At 35.8% G+C, this 22,383-nt stretch overlaps 1 protein-coding gene across 3 annotated transcripts; it reads right to left on the reverse strand.

The window, feature by feature from the left end:
• Nucleotides 1-242: 242 nt before the first annotated feature.
• LOC101738271 (histone-lysine N-methyltransferase SETD2) lies at nt 243-22,301 on the reverse strand. 3 transcript variants are annotated; one of them, XM_012694567.4, is made up of 19 exons: nt 22,015-22,301; nt 19,980-21,777; nt 19,766-19,894; nt 18,268-18,567; nt 17,681-17,771; nt 17,301-17,453; nt 16,771-16,991; nt 16,119-16,264; nt 15,837-15,973; nt 15,363-15,706; nt 12,698-12,854; nt 11,010-11,197; nt 9,357-9,447; nt 7,902-8,088; nt 6,945-7,058; nt 5,518-5,621; nt 4,833-4,988; nt 3,606-3,881; nt 243-3,136 (listed from the first exon to the last, which is right to left on the reverse strand). In XM_012694567.4, the coding sequence occupies exons 2-19, from the start codon at nt 21,743-21,745 to the stop codon at nt 2,978-2,980; spliced, it is 4,719 nt and encodes a 1,572-aa protein (XP_012550021.2). In that variant the 5' UTR covers nt 21,746-21,777; nt 22,015-22,301; the 3' UTR covers nt 243-2,977. The 3 variants fall into 3 exon arrangements, with proteins under 3 accessions (XP_012550021.2, XP_012550022.2, XP_004931047.3); XM_012694568.4 differs by having other exon boundaries at nt 6,945-7,055; nt 22,015-22,248; XM_004930990.5 differs by having other exon boundaries at nt 11,010-11,194; nt 22,015-22,247.
• Nucleotides 22,302-22,383: the final 82 nt, after the last annotated feature.

The raw sequence follows: 22,383 nt of genomic DNA on the forward strand, positions 1-22,383 counted from the left end.
GGGACAGTCTAGGTCTCGTTTTTCTAAGATTAATTTTTTCATCAAATTTCATACCCATTTTCAACTTTCTATTTATATATAAATAATGAATCATGAATTTTTTAAATAGTTTTACAGCTCTGGTGTAAAGTTGGGTTTTTCAAGTTAAGACAATTCCGTTTTCTTCCGTCCATATACAAGAATATTCACAACACCTTCGCATCAGAGAAAGTGAAAGATTCGTAGTGAATAAAAAACATAACTTTAAAAGAAATAACTTTATTTGTTCCATCGGCTTCGATTCTAGTGACATTCATCGACCTGGGTACAGGCTCAAATATCGCACAGCGCTTACAATCCCTTGCTTAAAAATATTAATCGCTCTTTGATAACACGACACGAGGTATATTTACAATATTTACACACACTTATAGAAAGGGCATCAGAGAAACTTACATAAAATGTTTTTATATATTAAACGTTTACGATTTCATACAGTCAGCACATAATTACAAATCTAAAATCAATACATAGTTTGGTAGGAAAATTTCATGTGTTCACCGACACGAGCTTCATCAGTGTGCTTAGTGAGAGTTTTTTAACGTTCTCGATAGCGTAAAAGTTAGCTCATATTTTGGAACGTTTGCCTACGTTTGCCGCTAGGGGCGCTGTTCCAACTGCATACAAAATTGGGCTAACTTTGACGCTATCGAGAACGTTAAATAACTCGCACTAAGCACACAGGTCAAACGATATGAAACACACTTTTACAACATTCGTGCATGTATATCTAAACCGCATACAATGTCACTCGCTTTTGGAATCACTAACAAATCATTGCCCTCAAATCTGTTACAATTTTTTCAGTTTAAAAATAAGTGTTTTAAACATAAATATTCTAGATTTATTTGATGAAAATTAAATTATTAACGAGATGTACAATTGGTTGCAGAACTACATACAAAATTTTATGATCTATGAATTATGAAATTTCATCCTGAATTAAAAAAAAATAAAGATAGCATTGGTTGTTTTATACAATAAATGTATTGTATTATACTTCCAAAAAATATATTAATCATTTATATAACACGTGTATCATAAATTACATCACATTTTTACAATAAAATAATAATACCATTAATAATTTTTAACATGAATAGGATCAATAGTAACCAAATATACTTGGTAATGTTAAATTGATCATACAATTTACTCAAATTTTAATGCATTTTTGCAACCCACTGTACGTTACACTCTGATTCTTCAGGTACTTTATACGAAATATTATGAAATGTGATATTATGTAATTGAAATTTTGATTTTGCTATTGAATTCATGCTTTGCTATTCTTACTATATTCGAGACTTTTTATAAATTGTCTGATTCTAATAGCTAATAAAATTGAGCGGCTTAATTTCAATTATTTTTTAATATTTCAAAGGTTTGAACCATTCCACCCTCAATTATGCTTTAAAATATAATCTAATATTCATTCTTATGCAATACATGTATAAAATTCTCAGATAAATTTCTAAATTAATACAATAACATTATTTATTCTGTTTCAAGTCATTTTAGTAAAATAAATTTAATGTGTACTTCTGTGTATGTTCCACTTAGCATCTAGGAGATAGAAACAATCCACTTTCTTTTCAATCGGGAAACAATTTGTTCAAAACTGACATTGTGTGATTAATATTCAATTTTTTTTTGTATTTCTGTTTAAAACTGAAAATTATGTCTACATGATGAAACGCGAGTTGTATTTATTAGATAAAACTAAAAATGAAAAGACTGGCTTCTAAATTATTTTTGTCACGCATTCATTTGACTAAATACAATTTAAGTTAAGACTGCAAATTACTACATTTACACAAAACAAAATGCCAATATTTTGAACAAATTATGTGTTTCCATACACATGTGCGAGGTTCTGGTCTCGATAAAGCTATTCACATAAACTAGTCTAAAACTGCACTGAACCTCATTGAGGTTGCATCATCAAGCTGTAACAGACTTCAATCAATATGCAACACACATCCATTTAATTTTCTTATTACATCAAAATAATTATAGCCTTCATTACAAAGTTATTGCTAATTGAAATGATAATGTACTCTGTTTAAATTTACTATTAACTCTTATTCTATTAGCCAAATGCTATGATACACTAGAAGAAGACTTCTATTCTTCTCTTATATGAATATCGTTTTAATTCTTACGTGAATACAGTTATGCAAAGACAAGTTTAAAATACTGCACACCATTCCAATGACTGTGGTCATTTATGACAGGACTATAGAAACCAACTCTATTAATATACAAAGGCACTATTTTATTATCAAACCATCCATAGTATCCTCTCACTATGTGTTCACAATCTAAATTTCAGCATTCATAATGAATTGTAGATTTTTGCACAACTATATTCACTTATTAATTGACTGTAAGCAGTGGCTTTTGCTTAAATGCAAACTAGGAAATGTCGGCTTTGAAACTTGCCAATAAATTAAAAATTTACAAAATGTGATGGCTGTTTATTTTCAATTATATGTAAACCTTGACTCCATCTTGTGACGGTGTCGATATGAAAACGTAACTTCATTTCAAATGATTTCGTTTGAGTGAATTGAACTAACTAACTTTTTTACATCGACTTTGATTTGCACCTAATAACTCTTACATGTCATATATACGAAGGATCTTTTATCTTTCACATTGAATCATTACAAAACAATATTTTCATCTGCTTCATTCTATTTTAAACGAAGGCAAAATTTACAAAAAGGCTATCATCATCCATTGGAAAATTCTTCAATCAATTTTCTTTGTTCAAAATAATTACAAGTCTAGTTTTCAACCTCACACTTCAAATGAAGTTAAAACAGTGGATTCACACCGAGCACTGGCGGGATGTGTCGAACGATGTGACGTTTGCTGTCACATGACACTGACGTGTACTAATTGTTATGCCCTAATCTGTGCAGTGACGTACCTAGTCTGCTTCCTCGGGTGGCCGTTTGTACACCGGACCGAACTTGGCCATGTATTTTTTGACGAAAGTCTTCGCTTTAGATCGTACAGAATCGGTGACGACAAGTTCCTCGACGGAGCGGCAATGTTTCAGTTCTTTCAACATTACGAAGTGTGTTAACTGAAAGTGAAAAACGTAAAAAAGTTTATTGCTTTGAATTATATTTTTCATACGTTTCATATTTAATTTTGTAAAAGTGGATTTTCGGCTCTGAGTGTATCATGTTCTTGCCTTGCATGTTTCTGGCACCCATAACACAAGGGACTCTTGTGCAACGTTTATTGTATTGTTTACCAAACATTTAAAAAAAAACTTATTATATTAACTATTAAAGTTTTTTTAAACATAAGTTTCTGCACTCTGGATCTTTTGACTTCACTATATTTATTTATTCATTTATTTTTTTATTTTTGTAGTTTACTTAATACATGTTTGTATATTTATTTATCATATTATTTATCAGATCCATTGACAGTAGTGTAATCGGCGTATGTTAATTATCATATTTACGGGAACTGGCTGCGTTTCACATCAACCACACGAAATGATGAGGTTTTATTAATTTAAAATTGAAAACATGGTGCCTCACCTTTCTGGCGAGGTGTTTAAAGTCAGCGGTGCACGTGATCCTGCCGGCCGGCGCGTCCGAGTGGCGGTACGGGTTGAGGTGCTGCACCATGACGCCCGCCATCGCGCTGCGGAACTGCTCCTTGATGCGCCGCGACGTCTCCGCGCTCACGGCGGCGGGGGCGGGGGCGGGGGGCGCGGGGACAGCGGGAGGCACGCTCGCCGACCCAGAGCACAACTTCTCCGCCTCGTCCGAATCCGATTCACTCCCGCTGTCTATCTCGGATAAGTCTAACAGCTGTGGAAAGTTAGATAATATTTTACTATGTTTAAATTAATTCAAGTGTTTTCGCGAATTTTTTTTTATTTATTTGACGTGACAACGTCTTATAATTCGATGGAGCCGGCTGCACGCACGAAAAAACATGACTCATTGAGGCGTTCCATTTAAGGCTTGAAGTGCAAGCGAGAGCGCGCAACGAGCGACAAAGAGGCACAATCGGCCTCCGCGTTCGGCAGCGTTCGACATCTATCTCTCTCCTACTTGAGTGAGCGATGCGTCCGCGTGGACAGCTGCTATACAATAATACATTTACATGTTTTCGTCAAGTATGAAGTTCAGTCAAAAGTGAATGTGGTGTCAATTGTCCATACAAAATATCTATCAAACAAATAAAATTAAAAATTTCTTTTGAAAAATGAAACCATTCCATCAGTATTTTCTTATGACGTTGTCACATTCAATTATCGTCAGTAAACCGATTTTACAAACAACCGTTTTTTTTATTGCTTAGGTGGGTGGACGAGCTCACAGCCCACCTGGTGTTAAGTGGTTACTGGAGCCCAGACATCCAGAATGTAAATGCGCCACCCACCTTGAGATATAAGTTCTAAGATCTCAAGTTTAGTTACAATGGCGACCCCACCCTTCAAACCGAAACGCCTTATTGCTTCACGGCAGAAATTGACAGGGTGGTGATACCCACCCGCGCGGACTCACAAAAGGTCCTACCACCAGTGATATCTATTTAGAGGTACATCTTAATCATGAGAACCTTCATCACGATTAATGCCCGTAGCGGAGACAAGGCAATCTCATAACGATGCTCGTATCTCATACCGTGCTAAACTAGTAAATTTGTATTTGTCAATTAAATGACAATTTCGCCTTCAAATGACCAGCCGACCTAAGCAGCATAAGCGTACAAGTAAGTCATTGACGGTAAAAAAGAAATAGTATTGTACTCACGGGTAATTTTGCCTGTCCAGGTCTGAGTTTGAGTTTCCCGGAAGCCAGCATTACCTTCTGCAGTAATTTCTCACGACGTCTTCGAAGTTTCTCTTTAGTCTGTTTATATCGTTTGATTTCTAATTTTCCTGCTAATTTGTCCTCTTCCGTACGAGGCTGTGGAATTACAAAAAATATTTAAACTTAATAAAAATGTTTTTCTCAGTGAAAGAATTCGATCATCATCATTGTTCATGTACGTAATTATTATAATAATCCAAGACAAGGTTTGAGTTTATTAAAGTCGGTCCATTACATACGAAGAATATAGTCAATTCTTGTCTTACAACTTTAAGAACAAAAATCGAGCCACTAAAATTCACGAAGGCTAAAAATAATTTCATAAATAATCTAATTCAACATAATAAATATACTATATAATAATACATATACATAATATACTATATCTATTCTTTCCTTCCTGTTACCCTCTGCTGGGGTATAAGGCTCGAATCAAATCCTTTACATTGGTCTTGGGCAGTCTGTTTTAACTCCTTATATACAGTACTATATAATACTAAATTAAATATAATATAGGTGACACATGCCCCTATCGAAAGCAGATATATTAAAACTTTGGGGTAGCATTTATAGACAAAAGGCAAACCTAATAATTAATTTCAAAGTGAATAAAAACAAAGCTTACACTTATAGGTCTTTCTGAAACTAATCCAACTCTTCGTTTCCTTGGCCTCATGTGAAGAAGTGCGTGCTCCGGTATCAAACCATTCTGAGCATCTTCTTTGATTACTGCAACAAATCAAAACCTTCAGTATTATTTTCGAACTGAGTACAAAATGTCTCAATTAATTAACATCAATTAAGTTAAATAAAAAGAAAAAGAATGAGTATATCAGAGGAAGGGTAAAAGTAGCCCCGGTAATCAACAAAGGACATGTGATGCGCAGAGAGAAGGTGCCTGTGACTAGGAGATGTATGGAAATGGTAGTGCAAGGTGCAAGGGAAGAGGTCGACCGAAGAAGACATGGACGGAATGTGTGAATGACGATTTGAGAGAGAGAGAGGAGTGAATGTTGAGAAGATGGCTGATAGAAGAGAATGGAATAGAATAATTAGCTGTGTCGACCCCACCTAGTGGGATAAGATAAGGGAGAAAAAGAAGAAGAAACTGACTCAGATAAAATCACCACCAAGAATAGCATTTTCTTAAGAACGAGACATGCAAATGTTGTAGTATGTTTATTGAATACAAAAAAAATCGGTTGTCTGTAAAGTCGGTTTACTGACGATAACTGAACGTGACGTCATAAGAAAATACTGATGGAATGGTTTCATTTTCAATTATCGCAATTATCGTTGCTCTAAACAATTGACACCACATTCACTTTTGACTGAACTTCATACTTGACGAAAACATGTAAATGTATTATTGTATAGCAGCTGTCCACGCGGACGCATCGCTCACTCAAGTAGGAGAGAGATAGATGTCGAACGCTGCCGAACGCGGAGGCCGATTGTGCCTCTTTGTCGCTCGTTGCGCGCTCTCGCTTGCACTTCAAGCCTTAAATGGAACGCCTCAATGAGTCATGTTTTTTCGTGCGTGCAGCCGGCTCCATCGAATTATAAGACGTTGTCACGTCAAAAAAATCTATAAAGATTCCTTTGTGTACTACTACGATAAGACTACTAATTATTTGGGGTTATAATTTTAATCAAACTATGCTTGATTTTAAAAGCTAGAATCACATCTGCTATTCGGCTAGCGGAGTTCGAAGATACCATAACGTGATCTTTAAGACATGAGGTATGATAAAAGTTATTCTATCCTTGGAACTGACATGCGTGATTTCAACACGACGGGAATAGACACAACGAAGGCGCCTTACTGGTGGGGACAGCAATTCGAACTGTGAATTTTGATACTTTAGGTAATAAAACTTGATCAATTACTTTAATACGTACAACATCGAATGCCTCGAAAAAAGGCGAACACTAACTTCATAAATTTCATTACATTCAAAAATATTATACACAGTTCAAAAAGCTAATAAATGTACAGCATATGAAAAAAAAACCTATTTACAATGTTGTTGAAGATATTAATTTATTTACCTTCATATATACCATTGACCCCTTCAACAAGTTTCCCTTTAGCATGTCGCATCACCAGCGGACTGTCCAAAGAGCTGTTCAATTGCTCCTCTTCGTCCGATGAACTGTCCTCTGCTTGGAATAAAAAGTTTCTATCATTTATACTGTCCTAAACTTTTGAAAAGTGTTTTACATGTAAGTAAGGAAGTAAGCAATATAATTAATTACCTTTCTTTTTAATATTGCAGTGTGGTGTATAAAGCTAGAGGACCCATGACCACACAGGGCATTGACCTCGACTGACATTTGCATTAATTGTTTTTTTAAACCAAATATTCTATTAAAATATTTGTATTAAATTCTATTTACTGTTCTACATATTCAATTAAAATCTAAAAAGTATTTTTCCGTAATCATATCAAAAATCACTAGCTTTTGCCCGCGACTTCGTCCGCGTGTAATAGTTCACAAATAATGCTTTATTTGAGAACTTTAGTTAGTTTAAAAAACGTTATTATGAGCAAACTTAACATATAGACATATGCTGTCCCGGACTTTTTTTAGATCTTTCAAAGGGGAACAGTCATACATTATTTTAGCGAAACTTTAACCGTTTCTGCAGCGCACGCAGCGGAAGCTCTCAAAAGGGGAAAAAAACCCGATTTTGAAACATTCTTTATTGGTGCTCCGCTTGTATTGATCTTAGAGTGATGTTATATAGCCTTCCTCAACAAATGGGCTATCTAACACTGAAATAATTTTTCAAATCGCACCAGTAGTTCCTGAGATTAGCGCGTTCAAACAAACAAACTCTTCAGCTTTATAATAATATTAGTAGTTTTTTTTTTTATGGTATAGATTAGCAATGCCATCCGTTATCGGATTTTTCCCCCGTCTCATTTGCTGAGAACACTTTGAATTAAGATGTGAATAAATGCATAAGACTAGATAGTATTGTAACCGCAGTAGTACAGTTACCGGGCGGCGGCGAGGGCGGCAGCGGCGGCGGGTACCACTGCGGCTGGCGCAGCTTGACGTGGTAGTAGTAGGTGCGGCCGCGCGGGTCCACCGTGCTGCGCCACTGCGACGGCAGCAGCACCTCGCCCGTGTCGCTCAGCGTCGGCGGCCGGGGCGCGGGGGGCGGCGCCGCGGGCACCGGCGCGCTCTGTGGACAGCGTGCCGAGTCAACACAGCACCGTCATCCGAGTGCCGTGTGCAAAGCCGGTTAAGCCACGCCCCTTGCAACATGTCGCCGCCGCATCTTACAGGTACGCGACCATTGGCCCGCGCCGGACTGGCCGCACATAACGGACTTTATTTTGCTTTGTATGATTTCACATAGTGCTGCGTCCACTATCCGTACCGTACGCCGGCATTTATGAGCAAAAAATACAAAATAAAATAAGTCGCGTGCGGTGCGTCCAACGCAGGTCAATGGACGCGTACCTTATTCGTCGAAGCGCTAAAGAAACAAGATGGCCACGCATTAATCTATTATTACTCGAGCGGAGGACATGTTGAATTCCGACTGACCTCAAATACCTACGGAATAACACCAATATCTCTTCGGGCCATTGATAATACACTTGCATATTTTATTTCATGGTTTTTAAAAGTATTCTTGTTGTGTAAACCGCTTATTTATTATTATTATTATTATATTAAATATACAAACAAACAAGCAAATTCAGTTTTGCTTTTTTTTTTTATTGCTTAGTTGGATGGACGAGCTCACAGCCCACCTGGTGTTAAGTGGTTACTGGAGCCCGTAGACATCTACAACGTAAATGCGCCACCCACCTCGAGATATAAGTTCTAAGATCTCAGTATAGTTACAACGGCTACCCCACCCTTCGAACCGAAACGCATTACTGCTTCACGGCGGAAATAGGCGGGGTGGTGGTACCTACCCGTGCGGACTCCCAAGAGGTACTACCACCAGTAATTACGCAAATTATAATTTTGCGGGTTTCATTTTTATTACACGATATTATTCCTTCACCGTGGAAGTCAATCATGAACATTTGTTGAGTACGTATTTCATTAGAAAAATTGGTACCCGCCTGCGGGATTCGAACACCGGTGCATCGCTTCAACACGAATGCACCGGACGTCTTATATGCTTGGCATCGATATCTCCTTAACATCATATAATTCTTTTTTTTCTTTCTTACCAATGCTGATAGCCTTGAGAGGCTATTCAGAGGCTATTTCAGCTTCTTCTTGACGTGTAGGTGAGCTCACTGGGCTCAAACCGGGAGTGTTGCTAACACTGGCCCTAGCAAGAGCAGTGCTTCGCAGAATCTACCACCGGATCGGAAACGCGACCCACTGAGAAGATCCGGCGAGAAACTCAGTGGGCTGTGTCTATGGGTTAATTTACTCAGTATTTCTTATTTGTAAATGCTGCAATAAAATGCTGCATATAATTACCGGTAGCGGCGGTTCTTGTGGCTGCGGGAACGGCGCCATCTGCTGTCCGTACATGAAGCCGCCAACACCGAAGCCGCTCATACCCATCATACTGAAAATGCAATAAAATCGGTGTTTATATGAGGCCGTCAGCGCAAAAGTGGCCTAACCCTCAATTTTTCATAATAATGCTTATGTGTATATTTCAATTTATTTAAAATATAATCAGTTTTGGTGCAAAACCGACCTATCCATAGTTTCACCCATAGATAACAGATGGCTTTGAAAACATTATTTTAGCGCGTATTGTTTTTTTAAATTCAAATTCATGAAAACTTAAAACATCTGCTCCATAATAACTATGGTAAGCTTAGGCCACTTTTGCGCTGACGGCCTCATATGATTGATTGGATGATGATGAGTGCATTTTAAAACTCTTCTTTATTGAAATATTTATTTATTCAATGTTTACAAAGACTAACAGAGCAATACTATAGCATTACTATAGCCTCAAACCAGGTTATCTTATGTGAAAACTCCACTTTTTTGTGGAACACATTTTCGAATTAGTTTTTAGATTATCTTTTAGCGTAAAATATGTTTTAATTTCGATAGTAGATAACGTCACAGGATTTACAGAAAGTGGTGTAAGTATATATTTGCAAATCTCAAAATGTCAAATAGTGTAAATTCTTTGAAAACCAACACAAGATAAAAACCATAAGTGATTTCTAAAAGGCTATGAAATAAAACATTTCCTAATAAGGAACTACAGAAAAAACTTATGGTATTTATTGTATACTGGTGGTAGGACCTCTTTTGAGTATGTGCGGGTAGGTACCACCGCCCTGCCTATTTCAGCCGTGAAGCAGTAATGCGTTTCGGTTTGAAGGGTGGGGCAGCCGTTGTAACTATACTTGAGACCTTAGAACTTACATCTCAAGGTGGGTGGCGCATTTACGTCGTAGATGTCTATGGGCTCCAGTAACCACTAAACACCAGGTGGGCTGTGAGCTCGTCCACCCATTTAGTAATAAAAAAAAAAAAAAAAAAAATGTTTTTTACAGAATTTGCATGAAATAAAGTAAATATATGTAAGACCTTATCTCAATAACCACTGAACGTTGTTCAAATGGGTTCATGCTGCCATTATATAAATTTTATTAGCTTCAACAAACACGCAACAATATTGTTTCTAACCGAATTACATTGTATAATTATTGAAATCCTTTTTGTTTTTCGTTATAAGCCGTAACAAACGAAATTCGAGTATTCCAAAATCGATATATATAAAAATGAATTGCTGTTCGTTAGTCTCGCTAAAACTCGAGAGCGGCTGGACCGATTTGGCAAGTTTTGGTCTTAAAACATTTGTGGAAGTCCAGAGAAGGTTTAAAAGGTAGATAAATATGAAAATGCTTAGAATTAAATAAAAATAACAATTTTGGTTTTCCTTTGATGTGTCGTCCCCGTCCCCCCCCCCCCCGGACGGATTTCTTTTGTTTTTTTATTTATTTATTTTATACAAAAGTTTAGATCTTTTATTTATCGGTTGAGGCACTACGAAGTCTGCCGGGTCAGCTAGTAATTATATAAAAATAAAACTGAAATTGAAATGTTTACCAAACCATTCTCACGGGAATTTATCAGATTGAGAGAATGAGGATTCCTTACTTAGCTTGCGGCATACAGAAGGGCTGAGCAGGCGGGAAGGGGGGACAGAAGCCCGGCGGTGGAAACTCGTGCTGCTGCATCCAGTCCTGAGGGAGGTCAGGCACGCAGCCCAACATGTTGGCCGGCATGTTCGGCATCATGCCGCCCATCATGTTCCCATTGCCCATCATTCCACCGGGAAACATCTGCTAAATATAACATTTCACTTAAATATATAATACACAAATGTACAAAACAGGAATATCTTGAGTAGTATAGATCAGCAAACTTAGTACTATTAGAATTTAAGAGTAGTGCCGTGTAAGAATTAGCCCACTGAGTTTTTCGCCGGATCTTCTCAGTGGGTCGCGTTTCCGATCCGGTGGTAGATTTTGCGAAGCACGGCTCTTGCTAGGGCCAGTGTTAGCAACACTTCGGTTTGAGCCCCGTAAGCTCACCTACACGTCAAGGAGAAGCTGAAATAGGCTTTTAAGGCTATCAGAATGGTAGAAAAAAAACAAAAAAAAATTATCTTTACTTGTTTTTTGTTTTGTATACCAGACAGATTACACAACACGAGTTGTAACGAGTTCTTGTGAATCTGAATCACAAAATTGAGGTTCTTATCGTTAATAAAAAAAAAAGTAAGAAATTCAGACTTCGCTTTCAGTAGTAGAAAAGGACGTAATACTTTTAGTGTTTGAGAGACTTCTAAACACTCTAATACTTATAAATTGCATTTTACGGTACACGTGAAAACAAAATTGTAAAACGTTAATGTCCAAAAATTTTTTTTTCTTAAAATTTACTAACAATCATGCTACGTTAACTGGTCCCGTGCTAAGTTCGTAAAGAATTTGTGTTACAGGTACCAGATAACGGAAATAAATGTAAGATTTTTATTACACATATACATATATTTAATATACATCCATAACCCTGGAAAAGACATTTTATATAATTTATCATACAAATATCCTCCCTTGGCGGGATTCGAACCCGCGACCTCTTTGTGTAGTATATGTCACTTACCACTACACCAGACAGCCGTAAAATATATAATTTTTTTAAGGGATTTTATGACCTGGTAACTAAGACCTTTAGGTCATGTCTTATTTAAATTTATATTCTTATTTTTATGAAAAATGATAATAGGGAGTGAAATTAAATAAAATGAAGATGATTAATTTAAGACATTAATCAATTGGGATGAAAATAATGAAATGAGATGAGATGATACGGGATGAAAAATAATCTCAATAAAATGGTGGTCATTTACTGAAATTTTTCACTGCACTTTTTGGAGGATCCCGAGAAGTTACGTCCAGCGGCTTTGTTTAATTTTTTTACATTTGTGCACTTTCACAGATAATAAACATTTACGAAACCACCGTTATTACACATTTAAACCTGCAGTTTATAGACATAATAATAACAAATCACAAAACTTCACTCCTCGCGTTCCCGCCAAGAAGCTAAAATATATTATTAGTTGTCGTATTCGATGTCCATTCAAATCAAATCAAATAAAAAAAAACAACATTAATGAAAGTACATACTTGTTGAACGTCAAAAATAACTACCGCCAATTTACAAAAAACTAGCCTCCGTCTTGAGAAGTACTGGCAAGAAACTCAGCGGGCATGTCTTTTTTTTAAATATTAGATTGTATTTTTTTCAATCTTAGATTTTTTTTAAATTTTCATTACCGGCGAGAACTGTTCGTGGGGCCAGTAGCCGGGCCACGGCGGGCGCTGCTCCCGCTGGCGGCGCGTCTCCTCGGCCGCGGCGGCCGCCTCCGCGAACGCCCGTCTGCGTTCCTCCTTCGACATGGGAGGCACGGCCGCCAGTACTCTTTCACTTAAACTGCAAGTTACATCCAATTATTGACATACACATAAAGGAGGGCGAAAAGGGAACGAGGCAGAACGCGACAAGATTACCTTGTAAAATCTATCTATTTATATAAAAATGATTTGCTGTTCGTTAGTCTTGCTAAAACTCGAGAACGGCTCGACCGATTTGGCTAATTTTGGTCTTGAATTATTTGTGGAAGTCCAGAGAAGGTCTAAAACGCTCGGAAAATAAATAAAAATAACAATTTTGTTTTCCCTTTGATGTCCCCCCCATCGGACGAATTTCTTTTGTTTGTTTTAAATTTATTTTATACAAAAGTTTAGGTCTTTTATTTATCGATTGAGGTACTACGAAGTCAGCCGGGTCAGCTAGTAAAAAATAATTGTAAATAGACATACTTTAACAAAAACAGACTTCAAATAAAAAAAAAGGTTTTTCCAAAACAAATTAATATACACTAAAAAAACAATAATCGGTTGGCGTGATATTGAGTTATTCATCTATTTGTCGCGCACGTACATAATGCAAATTTAAGACTTATATGGTTTTCTCTTAGATACCATTATCAGAACTGGACTAAATTGAAATGGGACCACACGGGAAGCGTCAGCTTTCTAATAAAAAAAGAATCATCAAAATCGATTCAACCAGTCAAAAATTATGAGGTCAGAAACATAAAAAAAACATAGTCGAATTGACATCCTCCTTTTTTGAAGCCAGTTAAAAAACTCTCCACAAGCCTCGTTTAAAGAAGGGCATGTCATAGCGCTCAGGAAACACCGTGAAGGGGAGCTCATTCCAAAGCCGGATGGTACATGGAAAAATTATTACAATTCCAGCTTGTAAATACTTAACTAAGCCGTTAGGTTTATATTGCTTACAATATAAAGGACAATGCCCAAAAGTGGGCCAACTTCATGACAAAACTATTTGTACTTGAAAAACTATGCCTTATTTTTTCATGTTGTTTAGTTTATGTATCAACATTTCTTTCACCCTGGCATTGTTTTACAAAAAAATAAATTACTTATTTGATAACATCCCAAAACTGAGTGCCATAGTTTTTAAATTCGCCAATAAACAAAGGGAAAATTAGCCCATACAGCCTTATAGTAAACCTATATGCTGACAAACGAAAGAGTTGTCTGTGACTTGAACAACAAATTAAAAAAAATAGCTAATGGTTATAATTCACAGACTTTTTAGTTTATTGTTGTTCAATTCAATATTTATGTATTGTAATAATAATTATTACTTAAAACCATGAATTATTTAATATTTTAGATATTAATGATTCCATTAGTAAAAATCTCAATGGCCTACCATTACTCTATTCTTATTATATATGATCAGAGTTTTGGCAGCAACCCGAGTGAAGCGTCACTTGAAGTTTTATTTTAATGTTTTTTTAATAGCTTATTGTGATGTATAATATACAAATTGGGTGTTGTTTTGTGTATTAAACGTCAAGGCATTGGAATAAAACTGTGGCTAACATAGCAGTGACTGTTTTTTTTTCAAGATAAAAGGTCTGCGGAAATTCACGCTCACTCAATGTGCTATTCATCAAGTTGACGTTAAAACTCCCAAAAAGCAATAAAAAGAAATACACCGGATTTTTATTAACATAAAAAATATAACTACGACTAGGCTGTATAGGCTACGCTCTTTGCCTGCTTGTTGGCGAATTTAAAAACAACAACAACAATATCGTTGCCGGCTTCCGGATTTCATTTCATTTTATTATTATTATGAGGATATAATAATAATAAAATGTACGTAAGGGCTTATTTCTAGCAACATTAACCACAATTAACTTATTTAATACTGTAAATAATGATGAGAGCGATTATTGATTTCGAAGAAAACAATTAACAACTTAATTTTAGCTGCAGAAAAAAACAGATTTCTCTTAAACCTGGGTGAGAATATAAAAATCGTTTTCTGAATATGAAACGACATTTTTTTGTCTATCAAATTAAGTTAAAATCATCATCACCCGACAACTTTTTTTAGGGGCCCAAACGCCCATAGAAAATGGGCATTGTCCTTTGCTAATCTAAGCATTAATACTGATAGTATTAATTGGTTAAGTTTTTATTAGCGGACCTGCAATTTAAAGGAAAGGTAAATGCCGCCTAAGAATTGATTTTCAATTATGTTACATTGTGTTCTAATTTATTTATATTTTAACTTCCCTAAAAGCGAATTTTCAAAAGATATAATTTAAGGGTGTAGGTTTAGTTTGTGAAAGAGACAGTTTCAAAATACGTAAAATGTTTTAGCTTCATCTTAAGAATTAACTCCATCTAAACCTATAAGAATGCAACTGACATTGTGACATAAAGTTATGCCTCAAAGGCGGCAGTTACTAGACTCGAACAACGGCATAAGACAGGGACAGACAAAGATGGAATCATGTAGTCTCAAGAAACTAACGACACTCAGTTTGTATATCTACATATCACATTCTGAATAAATCTACTGTGGTTTCATTAAGTAATATATATAGCTCACCGAATACTTCTCCTTCCCTCGGGACTAACTCTTCTTTTTCTTCTATCCCTGTCATCTCTATCTCTATCCCTGTCACGGTCTCTTTCTCTCTCCCTATGTCTGTCTCTTTCTCTCTCTTTCTCCTTTTCCCGTTCACGTTCCCTGTCACGTTCTCGTTCTCTTTCCCTTTCTCTATCGCGTTCCCTTTCCTTTTCTCTTTCCCTATCTCTCTCTTCTCTTCTATCTCTTTCTCTATCCCTATCTCTGGAACCGCTCGAGTCAGCAGCACGTCGTTCTACATTAGCTTGACGTTCATGTTCTTTCATTTGTTGTATTCTCTCTTTCTTAGGTATTTTAAAAACTTCCTGAAATAAAAAGTGAATTGTTGTAAAATTATTTGTTACTTCCTATACTTCAAATGTGTTGTTTTACCATAACATAACATAACACTTCAGTATTTCGTTCAGCAAAAGTGTAAAAAAATATATCACATACCTTTAAACTGGACCATCGTTCAAGCAATTGGCTCGATAGATCCTTTATTTTCTCGACGATGTTCATATTTTCCTTTATCTTGTCTGGACTCACAGCAGATTCTGGATTTGGTCCATTTGGTAAGTCAATGGGCAAACCTGAAATTTAATATTTTTTCAGTTTTGAGGCACTCAACCGTTTATATTTTTTATTACCCTTTTTGTAAATTAGGTTTCAAACATTATGGTTTTGTTTGTTGTCGATTTTACTGATCCTACATTTTTATTTAATTTCGTATATTACCGGTGGCTTCATCAATGAATACATTGTTATCTGGTAGAGTGTCCGCCGTACTCAACCAACGCTCCACAATTATAAAGAAACGGCTTTCTTGAACCAGTGTCTTGTTCGGGATTGGCAACCGATCTACTGTCTGCAGCATTTCCAATCTGAAAAGGCAAATGATTGATTGTTTAATTGATAATTTGTTTTGTAGACTAAATGGTTTGATTTCAGAATGTAATATGTCTGTTATATTTATATGGTGCTATTCGTGACGACAGCAGGATCACAAATCAATTTGAAATAAATATAAAATATCAGTTATAAACTGCATATCGTCGCTGTCAAACCAAAATCTGCTATGTACTCTATTTTGAATTAACGAGTTTAAAAACATTTTTGTATAACATTTTATATGATGGTGAATTTTTAAGAACTATATAAATATAGCTTTCATAGATAAATATTAAAGCTATAGACACATAACAGTTTTGTTTATATGGTAGATAGGGCTGTGAACTATAATGAAAAGGTCAAAAAGTAAAAATCTCAAAAAGTGCACTTAGCAGATTTTGGTTTGACAACGACGATATAGTGGTTTAATAACTGAACATCATTGTTTGTAAACCTGTCAAAATGAAGCTCTCAAAAAAAATTTCAAAACACTACGTACTTGAAGTCTAACGGAGCATCAGTACACCAAGGCGCCAATAATCTCAGACCCCTGTAGTCCAAGAATAGTCTTCGACATGGCAGATCTGCGTCTCTGAGCAGTCTTAGTAAAGCTATCTGCGCTTTTCGTCCCTTGGCACGGACAACTGTACGAGAAAGCCGCAACGTATGCGATTGATTCTTCACGCCAGTGCGATTTAATGCTTCTAAATCTTCTTCAATCTGCAAATTATTTTCATATTTTTAGTTCTAACAGAAATTCAATTACAAATTTTTTCAGGACTAAAAAGGGCCCTTTATGTCATATTTCTCATTATCAATGAGTTTTGGGTGCGTAATATTTTTTAATTATTTTACTCTCATGTATGATTTTTATTAAGAAATCTACAAATGTGTATATATGGTACGTTAAGCAGTTCTCAGATTGATGACCTGTCCACTGTCTGACGTTACTTGAAATATGACTTAGATTGTTAAATGAAAATTTGAATTAGTGACTTGAATTAGTTAGTAAAAACGGTTTTTGCTTACGTCAGCGTCCTGTTCAAGTTCGGGCGGCTTAGGTTTATATTTGCGGTCACGTTTCGGCTTACGAGGCTTCGGCAGCGGCTGCTCCGCGCTCGTCGACTCGGACTGCGCCCCTTCAGACGTACTAGACTTTGACGTGGACACATCTTCCTCCTCCTGTTTTTAATATTAATCGTGTTAGTTAGTTTTTAATTTCACGACATTTTTTTACGGAAACTGAACGAAGACAAAACATAAAAGAAAACATTTCTAATTTATAAAATGGTTTTTAAATAAGACAATTTATATATTTTCAGGTTCATGTGAGTTATGTGATTTTCCAATACATTCGACAATAATACTTTAAATGTTTTTTATTATTATTTTGAACGAGTATGATTTACCTCGTCATCATATTCGTCGTCAGAGTCAGGTTCGCCACCGATCCAGCCGCGACAGTTGTCGGTGCCGCAATAACAGCGCTGAGCGACCTTCCTGTATGGAAACAATAAGAATAAGTATGTAACAATAAATAACAATAACATAATAATAAATAACAATAACATAACAACAAATAACAACACGTTCCCAATTTAATTTGTAAGTCGTGATTCGTTATCTATGTGCGTATGGGATGCGGTTGTACTGACTGCATAGCTATATTGACGATTGAATTGCTTTTCATTTCTTAGAGATTTACTAGGACCATGAAAAAGAATTTTGTTATTATTATTTTAATAAAGTATTCAGTTTTATAATAAGTTTTATAATCAGTATTTTAATAGTTTTTATTGTGTTGAGTGCCACTAAAAAATTATACATGTAAATCTTCCATGAGTCCAACTTTTCTTAAACAATAATTATTATTTATTGCTGCTTAAAGCCACTAACTTAGATTCTTTTTTTTTAACTTATGTTACCTTTATTGTTTTTAATTTGTGATGTGTAATGCTCAAGTACATATTTGAATAGATACATATAGTCCACTCACCCAAACCTCTGGAACTGGTAATCAAATGTGATCTCCTCTCCGACTACAATATCTCTTTTACTGAAGAATCCAATCCTCAGCTCTCCATTCACGGTCCACTTCTGCGTCTCAGCATTAGGATCGCACGAGTGATTGATAAATCTTGATATATTCCCCTTCATCGTAGCATCTATTACCGTATCACCTTTTAGAGACATGAAGTAGTGATGGAGATTATTTTCATCCGAATACGCTTGAGCGCGTTTGTAGAATTGTTCATAATCTAGTACTTCCCCAACATATTCCATCAGAAATTCACCCCTGAAAATTAATTAGTTTTAAAGCTTTATCATCCAACATATCATATATCTACCTGGCCACCAGAATTTATCTATTGGATAACATACAGATCTAAGACAAAAATAATTACATACATCCTGACCTTAAATACTCAATGTATTTTTGTAAAGATACTCTGGCCTTGTCATTAATTACTAGACTAACGGAACAGTCACTCTGAAGACAAAGATAAAGTACCCTGTTTCACTTGATTAGTTTTTATTCGAAAGTAAAACACTAAAAGGTATTGATTAAACAGGTGTTAAATAGCAATATAAAAATGTTTCAATAACAATTATAGATAAGTCCATACAGACGAAAGTAAAGCATGAACTAGAAGTGCATGCTGCAGAGATAAAACATTTATTAGAATTGCTAATAAAATCTGTAAAGTGTTTATTTTTCTACTTATTCTCCTCATATTGTTAGCAGCATTTAGTAAGAACGTACGTAACCATTTTTATCATGTCATGTCGGTAACATAATAAAACAGTCCTTGTGGGCAATAAAAAACTTTAATACTAATTTTATTTTCTACATATTATCTCTTGACTACTCTACTCGACTCTCGACTCTACTATGACACATTATTTTGCAATTATGGTTTAAAAAATTGACAAGGCTACTAGACAAAATTTTACTAAGTAGTCTGTGTAAGCTTCAAAGTGCTGTCAGAGAAGACAAATGAATTTTTTTTTGTGAAATACCACATAATCATTCATATAATGTGAATACATTCATACTAGACATAGTTGCTATGTATATAGGAAGCTCTAAAAAACCCAACTCTTATCCAATGTCTTAAATCAATAAGTAACCAAAAATAGTAGTCATTTTTGGAGGAATCAGAATCATAAACATATAATGGTAACTTAGTGACATGAACAACTACTTATTATTTTACTACTTATGACACATTTTCAGTGCCTGGAGATATATAGTAAATGTCACAGCCATCAAGGTTATCACAAAAATAATCCTTACAAAGTAGCCATGAAAAATATCAGCATTTACATAAATGTATATATATTTTTCAATTAAAAGTTGCCATGTTGTTTTGAGGATAATTAGCTGCATTTCAAGATTGAACATTCGCATTGCACTTTTATATCATGCTCTGGACTATAATGAACAGTCTAACCACAAAATTGATTGTGCTATCATGTTTTACACTACTTACGTTGGTATGTCCACATTAGCTTCAACTCCACAGCCTTTTTTGTCCGCATAGAAAACTTTTATAGCAGCATTCTCTCTCTTCTGGAACCTTCTATTTGTACAACGATCTCCTACAGGACATCTGGAGTTACTGGAATGTATTGACAATTCTAATTATTAGTCTGCTTAAAAATCACGGAACAAAATTTGAACCTTATCTCAATTACAATATTCACCATTCAATCATAAGTAGTCTATTAAGACAATCTTCACCGCATGCTAGTTCACCGCGTTCTAACTCTTCTTTGGTCATGAAACAGTCACAGATCATTTTCTTAGTTTCCTTACTAATCATCCTTTCACATAAATACTCATTCTCATCTAAATGCTGGTACTGATTCATTCTGTCTTCGATTATTTTATCATATGCTTCTTTACTTAGAGCTACAGACTCCTGCTCTTCACTTTCATTCCCTTCATTCACAGCCGGCATACGTTGGGGCAGACCTGGACTAGCTAATGGTGAGCTAGCAGGAGAGTTTGTTCCCATTTCTAACTCACTAGACCGCCTCCACCTAGACTTTACTTTTACAGGCATCTCTGATGGAACTGGAAACGAAGGAGAATTTGGAGCTGTGTTACCCTGATCACTAAATTTCTCCTGACTGTCAGATCCAATTTCTTCTAATTTTAACTTTGTTTGAGTTATCAGAGCCTTTTTCAGTGGGGTCTTTACTAGACCATAACCTTTAGTTTTTTGTTTGAGATTACTTATTGTTTTTATACGATTCGACCTGCGTACCCCTGTTGGTGATGACTCAGCTGAATCATTAGAGTTGTTTTGAATGTGATCTGCCCGAGAACAATTACTATCGTCTGATAGAGTTGAACTAGGTGTCAAACTAGGATCTGGTCTTATTAACAGATCATTCAAACTGTCTTTGGGTGGTTGGAGATCTGGAGTGCCACATGGTGTTGTAATATCAATAATTTCTGAACATTCCATTGGAGAGGTGGATTCAGCAATTGAATTCAATTTTAAATTCTGAAAATGTCTCTGAAAATCTATCTCCTGAGACTTTTTACTTTGCTCTTGTTCGAATTCTCCTGCATTAACCTTTGGGCTATCTATTTTGATGTCATAGTAAAGTTCTGGATTGTCATCTTCAACTATTTGTACAACTGTTATTATTTCCTCATCATCACAATTGTAGTCCACTTGGTCATCCTCCAGAAGAATACTATGATCAGTTTCATTATATTGTGGACATAAATCTTGATTTTTAGATGAAATTGCTTCTTTTGAAAGAGCATCTGTTTCAATCATCACAGGGCTTTCTTTCCTTGTGATCTCAATCTTTTCATCAAAATCATCAGTGATTTGAGAATTATCATCTAATATTGAAGGAGACTCCAGATCCCTATTTTTTTGCTCATCCAACTCTCGTTCATGATTTTCAGAGGCTTGATGTATTACAGTCAAAGGTGATATATCTCTTGAGCTACACTGCACTACATTTGTAACACTGTTCATTGGACTGATACAAACAACACTGTTTGTATCTGATTGTGTATCTATTGCAGCATTTGAATCAGACTCAGAGCTGGCACATGGGTCAACTATTCTAATTTCCATACTACTGTTGGTTTCACTATCACTCCCAATTTCATATTTTCTAAGAAATGCATCATCACTATTGAACAAACATCTGTATTTGCCAAACTTCTTGTGCAATGAAATGATTGGAACAGGGTTGGGTTTAGAGGTTGTCTCCTGTATCTCTGATGGTTGTGATTCTGAGATATTGTGGTCATCATTGGATCCTGACTGGAGCTCAGAGGTACTGGGCTGAGGAGACGGAGGCTCGTTATTTTCGGCTGTGGCTTCGACGGACGCAGAGGGCTCGCCCTCAGTAGGCGCGACACTACTCGTCTGTTTCCCGCGCCGACTAGTGCGCCTCGTCGCGACAGTCCTTGTCGCAGCCTTCTTTCGCTTCGCCATTGCTCTTCTACTCGGAGGCAGCAACAAACAACCTACAAAATTACATTACATATTTTGACAACAGTAATAACATGGTGGGGCTTACATATTATGACCTCTTTCGTTCATTGTTGATGCTGTCAATGCCACATGTGTTATAATATGAAAATTATATGATATCTAATGTTTTATGATTTAATAACGTAATTTAAATATTTTCTGCAAATCAGCAAAGTTTATCCATCGGTACTAAGGAAAAGGTACTAAGGAACAATTTTGTTCTTACATACCATCACTTTTTGGAACAACTAGTATTCCTTACATTTGTCACTGAACGAATAGTCGTATTTTGTCAGTTTAAAACAGTAACAAAACTTTGACCAATAAGCGACCAAACTAGTCTTTTTTAACTTATGATGGATGATTCCTTATTTGTCAAGAAAACCGCATACAGTCATTTATGTATTTCGTTATGTCGGAATTCATTTCAATTTCAATCCATTTCAATTTTCAACTTCAATTTGTTTTTTAATCATTTGTTTACGGCCACTGGTCACTTGACGTTTTACCCGCTTTCAGTTTTTTTAACATGTCTTCTAGACAATCGTTTCTATAAAAGAAAAGTTTGAAGGAGTCATTTTTAGAGATATTATTCTATT

This window comes from Bombyx mori, chromosome 4 (genome assembly GCF_030269925.1).
Source record: "Bombyx mori chromosome 4, ASM3026992v2".
Classification (NCBI taxonomy): domain Eukaryota; kingdom Metazoa; phylum Arthropoda; class Insecta; order Lepidoptera; family Bombycidae; genus Bombyx; species Bombyx mori.

What these genes read in the sequence shown, in the direction of transcription:
- LOC101738271 (XM_012694567.4), bottom strand. Translation starts at nt 21,745, where the DNA reads ATGGCGAAGCGAAAGAAGGCTGCGACAAGGACTGTCGCGACGAGGCGC. An exon ending in GCTAATGTGGACATACCAAC is followed by an intron (nt 18,568 to 19,765) that starts GTAAGTAGTGTA and finishes ATTAATTTTCAG; the next exon opens with GGGTGAATTTCTGATGGAAT. An exon ending in CACAAGAACCGCCGCTACCG is followed by an intron (nt 8,089 to 9,356) that starts GTAATTATATGC and finishes CGCTGTCCACAG; the next exon opens with AGCGCGCCGGTGCCCGCGGC.